Source organism: Tyto alba, unplaced genomic scaffold (genome assembly GCF_018691265.1).
Source record: "Tyto alba isolate M040663 unplaced genomic scaffold, T.alba_DEE_v4.0 Super-Scaffold_3, whole genome shotgun sequence".
Lineage (NCBI taxonomy): Eukaryota > Metazoa > Chordata > Aves > Strigiformes > Tytonidae > Tyto > Tyto alba.
The window spans coordinates 3,478,661-3,491,783 of record NW_024881304.1 but is presented as its reverse complement, the minus strand read 5'-3'; the positions used below and the strand labels follow the sequence as shown (position 1 = coordinate 3,491,783).

Genomic DNA, 13,123 nt, shown 5'->3' with positions numbered 1-13,123 from the left:
CCTTCCTGAGCACTTATCTCAAAATAAAACAAACCCCTACTCAGTGTCCAGCTCAAAAACATCCATCTGTCATGCTCTCCCAGCTGCACAAAGGGAAGGTCTGGTGTTTGTAACTGCAAAAAAAACTGACACACACCACTCAAAATAAAGAACAAAACCAGGTCTCCAAAGTTTTCCCAACAATTCCCCAGACAGATGCGTAAAACAGCTTGTCTGAGCCTGCTGAAGCTGATACAGAGATGGGAGAACTGCTCAGCACAAAGGGAATCCTGATCTCCTGTCATCCCAGCTTCTGGGATGTGGCCAGAGTTTCCAGCAAGGAGGTTTCCCAGAGGACGGTGGGGAGCTCGCTCTGGTGCCAGCCCCCAGGTAGCGGGTGGGTTGGTGCTCCCATCCAGCTCTCAGGAATGGTTTCCAGGTTAGATTAAAAGATGAGAAGAGAGACCCTCTCTCTTTTATTCAGCCTAGCCGCTGAGCCAAGGGGTTTACTGCAGTGCAGTTCATTCTTCCCCAGCCTTCAACTCTGCCAATGGCACCTTCCTCCTTCCCACTCCCCCAAAAACGAGGAGCAGAATGCAGACTCCAGGGCTGGTCCTCCCCACCCACCATCCGAGAGTGACCCCAGACCCTTATCTCTGTGCAGCAGAGCTTGACATGGACTGCCAAGGCTGTCGCTGCTTGGGGAAAGGAACACCTTCCATCTTGCAGCGAGCACGCAACGGCAGCCTGAGCTTTCAGCCAGCTCTGCTAGAGCAACTGCTGTGAGCGTGAAATAGCTCGCGCTTGAGGATTTCTTGGTTGCCCAAGGGATCCTGAAGAAAAGCAGTGAAACTACCCAGAGCCCTGTTAGCATCACATTCCAGCTGCTGGGGCTGCAGGCAGGCAGCCTGCTGCATGCCATGTTCACAGCCTTCAATCCCTTCCTACTCGGAGCACTTTCCTCAGGGCTGGAGCTCCCCTTCAACAAGGAGAAATTCAAAGATGCGGGAAAAGAGTTCAGCTCTTCGCAAGTAGATGAGGTGTCTTCCTGAAAGCAGATCCTCTCCCCACCTCAATAACCCTTCACTCCCCTCTGCCCCTGCACATCTGGGAACATCTCCGCACTCTTCAATGGCAAACGTCTGCCTGGCACCGAGCCACCCCAGCTTTAGCTATAATAAGCTTTGAAAATCTTTTCACAACTGCTGAAACACCTATCTTTCCAGCAGTTCAGTCATGCTCTCTCACACCTGAAAAGCATGTTTCCTAGATATACCAGGTGCGTTGTACTATGCTAAATTGAACTATTCAAACTGAGAGCATATCCTAATGGCACGGCTGACACACCATTAGCTACAGCATCTGTGTGTCATCGTGGCAAAACTATAATTATAATTTCTTAGCAAATCCAGGCTTTACATATCCAAGAAGTCAAACTCCCACGTGTCTTGCTCAATGTCTGGTACAAGCTTTTTGATCTGTTGCTTCTACTTCGATTCCTTGATCCAAAGCTTTCACAAAATGGACTCTTTTCTTTCAAATAAGGTTCAAAATGGCTAAAAATTGCAACAGAAAAAGAGAAAAGTACTTTTAAAATAATCTAACCCCTAAGCAAAACCACAGATTGAAATCTAGTAGTCATTTATCTGAAATCTATTTATCTGTGGATAGCCAGAACCCCAACTACTACACCATCCAGACACCAACATGTAGAAATTCCTTCTTCCTATAATTTCAGCCATATAATATAAGCTCAGACAAGGTGATGCGCTCTCAAACTGCTTTAAACATTATCCTCTACTTCAAATCTCTTCTACTTTAAAAAGGGAGTTGAAAGTAATTTCGAGTTTTATAGCAGCCCATTCCCTCCAACAATTTGTGCGGTTTTAAAATTGATTTTCCTCCGGGTTTTTAAATGCATTCCTTTCTCCATGGGAGAACGCCACGCAACCACCACTAGAACCTGAGGACGCAGGGGGGGAACAGCAAGACTGATGGTGAAGAGCGCTGCTCATTACACAGAGTGCCTTAACGACAAGGTTACACCACACATTTTAAGGTTATAGCCGTGGTGGGTGTTACAAGACACCACACAAAGTATTTAGACCATGACTCCAACGTTTGTTTCATTTATGAAGCACAACGGCCTCCACTGCGACCCAGGTGCAGCAGAAGCAACCCAAAGGCAGGAACTAATTGTGCTAATTGCGAAGACGGGGCAGAGCGAGGCACCCCACGGGCAGGGAGAGCAGCTCCCCGTGCCCCCCGCTTTGCACCAGTGGTGGTGTGGGGGGGGGACACCCCACTTCCGATGGTCTGAGGAACCCAAACCCTGCCCGGCGTTTCCAGTGTCTTGAAAACCACGTCGGGGGCTCCCTCACCGCCCACACCTGCGTGCCCCTCCGGCCCCCCACCCTCCCAGCCCTCCACCCGCCCGCCCAGGCCTCCTTCCCCTTCAGCCCGGCGGGGCCCCGCTCCAACCCGCCCCCCCCCCCCCCCCCCAAGCCCCTCTCAGACCCCGAGGCCGCGGGCCCCGCTCCCGGCCGGGGGGGGCGGCGGGACCCCGGCCCTGCCCGGCGGGCGGTACGCACCGGCCGGCCCGCGGCGCCCCGGCTGCAGCCGCCCGGCGCCGGGCTCGTTGCTACGGGAGGAGGGAGGGGCGGTTGGGCCGGTGCGGGGGAGGGGCCGGGAGGCGCGGCCCGGGCGGCGGCACGGCCCGGGCGAGGCGGGCTGCCGGCGGCGCGGAGCTGAGGTGGAGTCCCCGCTGCCCCCTCAGAGCCCCGGCACTGCCCCCTCAGAGCCCCGCCACTGCCCCCTCAGAGCCCCGCCACTGCCCCCTCAGAGCCCCGCCACTGCCCCCATTGCCCCTCGGAGCCACCGCCACGTTCCTCGCTGCCCCCTCAGAGCCCCGCCACTGCCCCCATTGCCCCTCGGAGCCACCGCCACAGGGGACACCGCGAAGCCCTCAGTGATACCCTCCGCCCCACCACCACCGAGCCTCCTCAGAGCTCCCGCTGCGACCTCAGAGCCACCGCTGCCACCAGAGTCAGCACCGAGCCACCAGCACCACCCCAGGGCCACCACGGAGCCACCGCTGCCGCAGGTCCACCACCGAACCGCCGCCAGAGGCCACAGCCACTGCTGCAGAGGCACCGCCGCCAAGCCCCCACCACCACGGAGCCACCACCAGCTCTCGACTCCCAGGGCTGGCAGCCCCAGGGGGCAGGTGCCCGGCCGTCCCGCTGAGGAGCTGGCTCCCACCGACGTGCGCCTCTGGGGACAGCCCCCGGTCCCCACAGGAAGGAGGCAAAGGGCCGGGTGCCCGCTGCCCCGGTGCCACCGTCCATGCCAGCTGGCTGCCAACCCCACCGGCAGCTGTTCAGGAAGGTCCAGCAGACCCTTTCTTCATCCCAGCCCCAGAACCATTGTAGACAGGAAGGTCTTGTGAGGCAGAGCTGCACGATGGCTTGTCTGTGACCAAGCTTATATACCCATGAAAGTCTTGAGCGGTCACACCTAGGGGGTCATATGAGGTGGGGATGGGTTACTACTATCCTGTGCTATGATCCTAGAGAACATCACGCCCTACAGAGGGAAAGGTGGCACTGGGTCCTGCTGAGAGGGCCCTATCAAGCTGGTCCCTCAGAGAGGGGATGGCGGGGAAGGGACGAGCAGTGCCAGCCCTGTGGGGGAGTGAGGAACAACAGGTTTGGATTATTTTGGGGGGAGAGGGAGGAGGTGGAAGAAGCAGAGAGCAAAAGATTTAAAGAGAAAAAAAAAAAAAGCTGTAAAGGCGATATAGTGTGAGGGAGGGCAAAGGGCAGAGTAGGAGGAAAGGATGAAGCAGAAGACCTGAGCGGAGGCTCCTGCAGGAGGGGAGCCATGGGCAGGTGGATGTACAGGGGCTGCTTCATAGCCCCCTCGGCCCCCCACGCCAGCTGGCCCTGTCCAGGCAGGCAGAGAGCTGAGAGCAAGTCCTCTCAGCCTCTCACCCGGCAGAGGTACAAGTCCCAGGGAGCACAGCCGGCGGGGCAGAGCTCTGCACGGCTTCCTGAGGACAAAAGAGCCGGGAGGCTGGCCCCGGGGGACACTGCCCGGCCTTGCAGGGGGGCAGGCAGGGTGGCAGAGGGGTGGGGGGCCGTGCCACGGGGAGGCAGCAGAGCCCGGGCGATGAGCGCCGGCTCCTCACCCTACCTGGGCACCCACCCTGGCACCCGCTCCAGCAGCCAGGTTGGCGCTGGGTGCAAAGGGCCTGGGAGTCACGGGTGGAAGAGACGCTCATGACATCCAAAAATTTGCCAGCAAGGGGATGTGAGGTTTGGGCAGAGAGAGGTGGAGGCTGTGGCAGGCAGAGCCTCAGGGAAGAAACACAAGCTTCTCCTGATAAGAAAGCTCCCTCCCAGCAATGCTCAGCTCCTGCCAAGGTGTTGTCCAGATCAGCCCCATGCAGCAAGGAGGTCTCTGTGTGGAGTCGCAACCCATGCCAGACTGCCACTGGCCCTGCTCAAAGCAGCCACTGCTGGAGAAACTCCTGGGTGTAGGTTCTCTGTCACATTGCCAGCCTCGTCGCTTTATTTAAGAAAGAAGCGCGTGCTGGCTTGCCTCGATTAGGTTTGATATAATTACAGCTCTTGCTGGAGTTCCCTGGAGTCACATCCCAGATGGTTCCTCTGGCTGGGAGGGAGCGACGGTGAAGCCTCTTCACCCTTTGCATGGGAAAAATATCCATACGTTTCATTCCAGCTTCATCTACCCTGCAGCAGGCTGGGATTTGCAGCAGTCTGGGATTCACAGCAGGTCTTGCTGTCCCAGAGGCTAGCTGTGATTCATTTTTGACTGGACTTTCAAAGTTCCACACAAAATGCTTCAGCAAGTCAGGAGATGAAAGCTGAGCTGTTTCAACTGTCTGGGCCTTCACAAACCTACCGGGTCGGAACAGAAAGCAGACAGGTGTGGGAGACACCTGCTCTCCATCCATGTGCTGCCATGACCAATTCCTTTCCTGACCTGCCTTCAGAAAGGCCTTCTGGTTCCCCAGAGACTCGCTCCCAAGGGTTGCAGCAGGATGCACTGACACTGTGTCCTGCTTCCATGGGTGCTTCTTTAGTCTAGGACAGCCAGGCAGGGGAGCATGACACCTAATCGCTTGCAAAAGGCAGGTTTCAAGTGGCTGCGGTGGCAGTTGGCACAGCTGAGTATCTCTGTGCTTTCTCCTTCTCATATCAGTCTGAGCTGAGATGCCATCCCCAGCTGGGCCAGCATAAAGTTCAGTATTTTCTTTCTTTCAATGATAGTTCTTCTTCCTGCTCCTTTTCTGTTGTGGGCTCTTTTGAGGCCACTGATCTGCCTGTACTTACAGGTGATGCTGAGCTCCCAATAACATGGTTCTCCAATAAGAGGTTCCCGAGTCTCTGCTGAAATAGGGTGATCAGTGACTTACCCAGGATTTTCCCTAGTGCAAGGCTGTTTTGGGAGAAGGAAAACACTGTTCTCCCCATCCAACCAGTCAGACCACTGGCACGGTGAAAGCATGTGCAGCGGTTAGCCGAGCCTGGACCCATAGTGAGGGAGAGAGCTCTCGTCTCACCCAGTTACCAGACATGAGAATCAAACCAATTTCAATAGGTGTTCGGATGTGAGCTGGCACTGTGAAGGGGAAATACATGAAATGTGCTAATGGTTCACTCTCTCTGAGGCTCTTTTCTGGCTGAAGAGCTCAGCTCTTCTACCGTCTGTGAGATGTTGGTCCTCCCCTCGACTTTCACTCCTTTGGCTTTCATGCACCTATCACAAACCAGTGGCTCAGAAAACACCATTGCCAGGACAGTATATCACCAAAGCTCGCTTCTACAGAGAAAGCCCTTCCTCTAGTTATGGGAGGAATAATAAAATATCAAAAATCTCAACTTCTGTGGACCTCGGAGATGATGCACTGGTTGTTTTGTTTCATCACTTGCACCTACCCAATGTGGGTGGCAGGCCCCTTCAGATTTAGCAGTGTTTCCATACCCACCCCCTACACATTTTGCTGAAGGTGTAAATGATCCTCAAAGCACAAGGCCACTAGAGAATAAGGCCCTAGATTTCTCAGTCTCCACACCTACATGTGTTCCCACACACAAGATACAGCATTAATCTAGAGTAAAACACCACATGTTGACAATGCTAACAGTACATTTGACAGAAACTCCTTAGATTGAACCCCAGAATGCAAAGCCACAAGAAAGTCATAAAGCGGGGAGAGTCAGGACAAGGTCTGGTTTCATGTTGCCTGGGCCCTTCTCCTGAAGAGGCAGTTTGATTCTATAATAGTGATATTAAACCAGATTCACCTTATATTTCTGCTACTTTCAACAGCTCTCTCAAGGCAAAGCTGTTACCTTGAATTCAGGCAAGCTGGGACTGGAGGAGCAGTTAGTAGCAACCAGCTGCAAGTTCTGTGCTTTCTAACTACAGTTTTCACTGCAGCCTCAAAAAATGAATGAGTCTTTGACCCTGATAGAGTGACATTTTTGTTGGTTAGCTTTCTCTCTCCTCTCCACCACCGTGCCACATCAAATCATATCCCTAGGGTATGTTCTTTCACATTTAGGATCACACCATCAACCCAGCCAGAAGGCTTCCCCAAGGAATTTGCAGACAGAAGTTGCTTCTCCAAGGAAGTTGTGCAGAAAGCGTGGGGTTGGCCAGAAGTAGGAAGATGACAGTGAGGATTACCAGGGCCAAGCTTGAGCAGGCAGAGACTGGCAGTGATGGAGAACATAAACAAGTCTCAATGATGAGATCTCAGCAGTGGTGGGCAGAGAAACTTGCAGGAGGCATTTTTTACACAACTGGTTCAGCTGAATTGGTCAGAACTGTCTCAAATGCAATGCTGCCATCTTCTCCATGAGGCTGCAGGTAGAAAGAGCCTGTCAGCCACCAGTGAGCTGGGAGATTTTTCCAAGAAGACCCTATATGTACTCTACAGGGCCCCTGATTTCAAAGAGGGTTAGTGGCAGAGGTGCTCCTGAGAATCCCACCCTCTGGCTCCCAAATCCTCTGGGGCTAGATCCTTAAATTCCTCAGAAGCCCCAGCCAGATAAATGGCCAGATTTCATGCAGCCTGAGATGACATGCTGACAGGTCATTTGTCAGGACGTGCACAGGAGGCTTGGAGCTCTGTAGCTCCTCCAGCAGATATGGTGCAGGCACTTTCCCACCTTCCTAGGTGAAAGCATCAAAATGGAGCTCTCAGTCTAACCACTGGCTCCCAGGAGCATAAATGTAGGTGGCTGTAGCTTTGCTCTTGCTGAGAGGGGGTTTTTGACAGCTGGGACACAAGTCATCCCAGGTAAGAGTACCAGAGTCTGCCTCATGAGGAAGCCAATATGCCCATTCTGTACTGGGGAGGATGTAGCCTGAGAGGTGACATTTCCTGGCACTCTTCAGAAATTTCAGAGATTCACATATAAATACTATTCAAGCATGCAAAACACAGCACTCAGGAGGCTATAGTTAGAGCCTGCTCTCTTCTAGGAAATTTATCACCCGCCCCCGGTGAAAACGATCCTAAAAGAACTGCAAGCCATTTCTGAAGAGCTACTAGCAGTCTTACAACTCAGGCATTCCCAGACAACATATAGGGATCGAGGTCCTCAGCCGAATAATTTTGAATGCTCAAGAGAGTTCAGGGGGATGCTTTTTTTTTAATAGGATTGGGAGAAATTACGTGCCCGCTTTTAGAAAGGCTGGAAATTTCCCCTGAAGCTTCCAGAGGAGCACCAAACTTTTCATGAGAGAGACGGAGACATCTTGGCTCCCTACCATAAGAGCACTTGCTGGGGGGTGTGGGGAGCTCTGGTTCAAATCTATGGTCTGGACCAGACCCATTGGGCTCAATGTTATATCTCCTCTCAGCAGCTAAGTGTCAACATCACCTGGTTTTGAGCAAAAATTCCATCCTTTGCTGACAAACAGTAACATATTCCTGTTAAAAGCCTTTCTTTCAATCAACTGGCATTTGATCAAGGAATCCCCAACCTGTTCAGATTTTTTCCACTAGAAAGCATGTGCCAAAAGCCGGGATAGATCCTCACCCGAACACCACCATTTCATAAGCTGTATAAAGCAGAGCCTGAGCCGGTGGGCTGAATAGAGCAACACAATCAGTGCATTTCTTTGCAACAGGCCTTGGAAGAAGAGTAACACCATCGGAAGCAGAGGTTCAAGAAAGCCGATGTGTCAGAGCGGCGTCTCTCCACATGAGAGGACAATCCAACATTTTTGGATTTAGAATGGCTTCAAAACATATCTTCTTGACACTTTTCATCAGCTGATTTATTGCACCAGGTGCCAGCCTGACTTCCTGCCATCAGCAACACAGTGCTGCCAATACCTGGGCATTCGTATAATTTCTTTGGCTGGTTTATCTACTCTTGAAGTACCTTCTCACTTAGCATTGAATATTCCCCATAAAGAGCCTCTCAAACACAGAGAAACCATTTAAAATATTGGTGGAAAGCAAAAAATCCCACAAGTTTTCTGCTGTTTTCCGTCTGATTTTTGTATGCAACTGATTATTGTGGCAATATAAATATGAATGTGAATACAAATATGAAACCCAGAGGAGAATGGAAGCTGAGTTTAGGTGTGACCTTTTGTTGCAAGTCAGCCTATGTGCCCCATACTTGGTGTAAAGGGAATTACTGGTGTGTCCATCCTGCAAAGCAGGGCAAAATTTCTGGGGATCTCCGTGGGAAGGAGATTCCTGAAGCTTAAGGTTAAACTTCTGCCCAAAAGAAGGGTCACCCACTTACTGAGTGCCAAATCTTTTGCCTCGGTGCCAGGAGCAGAGCTCAGAGTAGGCAAAATCCAAAGGAAGTCATGGCTGTGGCGTTGCTTGAGAGAGACATAACTGGGAGAAACTGGGCAATCAAGTCAGAAGATTTATAGCTTCCAAATGTGTATCGTCATCCTGCTAATTCCCAGCTCTCCCCCTGCTCCCTCCTCTGCTGACGCTCCAGTCCCCACTTCAATACCTGCCAGGTCCTTTTAGAGAGCTGACATTTCCATTCCTGACATTTTCTGCAGCTCCATCTGGGAATTAATGGCCGGATATTAGCAGCGATGGGGCCGTTTATCATAATTAGTCTCATGAAGCTACTAAGCATCCAACTATTTTTCATCAGTGCTGAGGAAATAAACTGCAAAATCCAGTAGACGAGACGGACGATTTATTTATTGATTGATTTATTTTGGTCTGTCAGGATGCAGCTTTAAAGTTTGCCAGGATGAGCAATGCTTCTCAGAGGCTATGACAACAGTAAGAATGGCTCGCCTTGGGTGCACAAGCTGCAGAGAAGAGGCCCCAAAACCCCCTGGGACAGTGAGGAGGCATTTGTTATCCTACATCTGCTCTAGCCTCCTGCTGATATAAAATGCCAAGTTGCGACAGGTTGAGCCCTGGCTGGACAAGCTCGGGAAGAGACAGCCACCAGCCACACGATGGCATCATGATTGAAAGCCATCTCCAGGCGTGCCTTTTCCTCCCCATCAGGAAAACAAAACAAGGGTTATTTTTTGTTTTGTTGTTTTGTTTTGGTTTGTTTTTTTTACCCTACAGGAGGTGGCACATGGACCAGCAGGTCCAGGACTGTCATTTGGCTGGGTATGCCAAGCTGTCCTTGGACCTTAATTCTGAAAAGAGGATGTTGCAGACAGCACACATGTGTCTGTCACCTTCCAGAGGGGCCTGGGAATGGATAAAGCTGTTTTCTTACTTGTTGTCCCACTTGGAGCAGGGTGAAGTAGTAGCTTGTTGTTTTCCTTCCCAAAAAGATCAGCAGGGAAGGGTTGGGAGGCAAAGTCTCACACACAAGAGAGATCACTGGGTACCCTGTGAGTAGGGGAAGGCCCCTTGGAAGGGCTGGGGCTCACCGTCAGCCACCTTCTCTGGTAGACTTAAGGTCCACCCTGTAGTAGCTAATGCTTGCTGTGCTCTCAGTCTTACTTTTTAGGGGCCAGTGCAATGCATGGTGTTTCTGTGAGCTTGAGTACTCAGGGAACATGCCACAGCCTGCACTCCTCTGGGGATAGCTGGTCACTGAGCTGCTGAGATCCACCAGACGTCGTTACCCGTCCTGATGGCTACTGCTCTGGTCAAGGAGCCTGTGCTGATTTCAGCAGCTCTTCTACCATCTTGCAAGTTTTGATGATTGCCTCACAAGTACTGAATGGGAGGAGATGAGCCTCGTACTGCATGGCTTGTAGCCTGCACTTGGAGATCCTCTGCCTACAGCTCCTCTCTGTCTAAACAAGAAATAAGGATTACAAGGCTGTGTGGAGCTTCTGCCTGGAGTGAGGCACCGAGGCCTCCTGGACTCTGTGTTGCTCTTCCCTCTGTCCCCATGAAAACCCACAAAGTTTTGCTACATACATACATAGCCTCAGTGCTCACCTGCAGCAGGCCCACCTCCTCTCTTGCAGGATGATTATCAAAAGCTTTCCATCCTGAGGTTTGCTATGCAAACATTGAACCTTTGTGTTTAAATATTACACTCTTCTGCTGATGTGAAGCTAGTAATTACAGCCAGATAGGACCTGGCTCACAGGCAGACACGAGGCCCACACGCTGCTGGGTGGTGGCTTTTTATTTTTTATTTTTTTTTTGCAAAACCATGTGGCCGACCACCGGCAGGAATATCAGAAAAGCTGAATGTAATTAAAACCGATGAAAATTTTGAAAAGGGCTTCTAAATATATCGTGCAATGTATTCCAGGTGAGTGCTAAGTGTTCCTGGCTGCAGTGCCTGGCAGCCTCAGTACTATACCTGGGACACGATCCAAGCCAGCATGCTCGAGCCATACGTCCCTCCAGGCACAGCCTCACAACAGCATGCCTTGATTTAGTATTAGCACCTCCTGCAGCACCAGCAGGGTCTGATCCTGCACAACCTTCCTCAGCTGAGTAAGAGCTCTTGGCACACAAGGGCGTGATCCAGCCTGCACTCTAGCCCATTCAGGTGGCCCCTACAAATGTTTTGCAGTCCCAGGGCTGCCACACTGCTAGTGTGAACTTAAAACTGCTGCCACCTCCTCCCCTACTAAGTTGAGAGACCATCTTCACTTTGCATGCCTGCATATATTTCTACCTTGCACAAGCTGCCTGAGGTAGGAAATACTTCATTTTCTACCACCTCCAGGATTTCAGGTCTAATTCTGTTCAAGGCAAAAAAAACCCCATTGTACTAAGTGGTGGATTTTTTCCCCTGGATGATAATTCATAGTCCATATTCACATGCAACATCTGATTATATAGGTGGGATGTATACTCTGTGTTGTAACAGTCATCATTACCCAGCTATCTACTCACTCATCCAGATGTCAGAGGTGTCCTGCAGCCAGCCTGCTGAACAGGATACGGTATCTCTGGTTGCAAGGGAAAGAAAGAGAGAAAGAGGGAAACAGGAAAAAGAAAAAAAAGAAAAAGAAAAAAGAAACAAAAACAACAAAAAACCCCCTGATGTCTAGGAGTTGTAATAGCAATCATTGTTTTGTGAGAAACAGTAGAGCCATAGCAAACACATGCTGTAATTTGAGACAAGTGCCAAGCCCTTATAGGTTTCCCGAGGAAATCAGGATCAGCCTTGGTGAGAGGCGGAGAAGGGGAGCAGATAACATGCAAAGGGTGACAGGAAGCCCTGATACATCCATCCAGGAGCCTGTGCCAAAGCTCTTGGACCCCATCCTCTGAGACCAGAAGCCTGTGGCCATCTGACTGATGCACATGCTTCTCTGCTACCCTGATCTCGCTTGTCTGCTGCTTCTCTGGGGAGCTGCTTCTCCCTCTTCCTTGTGCTGTATGGTCTCCTAACTTCCCAAATCTTCCTCAAAGGACTAGGAGTAGAGCTTTCCAAGGCAGGTTATTTCTGCTGTCATATATCCCAGCAGTGTTACCTGCCGGGAAGGGAAGGACTCAATGTCTCTCTGCTTTCTGCACCCAAGAAGCAGAGCTTTGGCATGCCGTTACCAACCCTTGTTTCTGCAGTAACCTTATCCGACACTGCATGGGTCTGTGGAGGCTCTGTTGTTGCCTTCATGAATAATGAATCCCCCTCCACCTTTCCTCTCCTCTTCCCTGTTAGATCCCATTTCATGGTGGGTATGCCTGGTATGTTTACTGCATCCCTCGGGTTGATCTGAACACTCTGATTCCCCGCTCCAGTTCCCCTCTTCCCAAGATGCAAGTGATGCCCAAGAGGGCACCAGGAAAAAAATGAGTGGTTATTAGCAGAGGCATGAGCAAGATGTACCTGTTGGGCTTTGTAGGGGTTTGTTGCTTTCAGGGAGGCTGTGAAGCTCATTTTTTTCAGGGTCCTGAGGGCATTAATAAGCTTTAGAGGCCCTGACCAATTTTACCTAGGGCATTCCCATGCACACTCCACTCCAGGAGTACCATGTAAGCTCAGACCTGGACCCCCAGTTCTTGCCTGAGCTACATTATAGGTGTATCTATCTCCAGTCCCGTTTCTGGCCCTGCCTCCTGGACGGACTTTGGGCCCATGTTGTAGTCTTGTCTCCAGTTCTGTCTGGTTCTTGTGCTCCTAAACAGGACTCCGTGGATGAACCCTGGAGCTGGTTCATCATATTACCTGTCTAGAACTGTTTGTGGCCCTTGTTACCAGCACTTGGCTCTACCTGCCAGGTTCAGATGCTGTGGGACTGTGCCCTGACCAGTGAGGGCAATGCTTGTACTGGGGTCACCTTTGACTCCTGGCTTGCCTTCCGTTAGGAAACAGTTGGTCCTTGCTGTTCCTAGAAACCTATAAGCTCTCCTTCTCTCCTGGAATTTCACATTTTACAGACAAAAAGTACAGACCCAGGAAAAATATGCTTATCATTCTGGTTCTAAAAAGTCAAGTCTCTACAGCTACAAGAAGCATATCTACATTTCTACATGTTTTTGGACCAGAGAGCATTGGGGACCACTTCTAAATGCAGTTTGGAGAATTTAATTTCCCTTGTTCCTGGAAATACCCAGCTTTATTCAGCTTTATCTGGTAAAGACTGTTATTTTAGCTTTATTCCTCTTCAGAAGCCACAGGCCTAGCAGTGAGATAGCCTGGATTTTAGCAGGGAATATGCTGTGGCATTTAGCAGCATC

General features: G+C 51.0%; 1 protein-coding gene across 1 annotated transcript in view; it reads right to left on the bottom strand.

The window, feature by feature from the left end:
* DNAH1 (dynein axonemal heavy chain 1) overlaps window positions 1-13,123 on the bottom strand; it is a 99,934-nt gene that overhangs the window by 74,930 nt on the left and 11,881 nt on the right. The window contains exon 3 of the mRNA XM_042799878.1: window positions 2,571-2,620. Coding sequence (XP_042655812.1) covers window positions 2,571-2,620 — 50 coding nt within the window. The remainder of the gene's footprint in view (window positions 1-2,570; window positions 2,621-13,123) is intronic.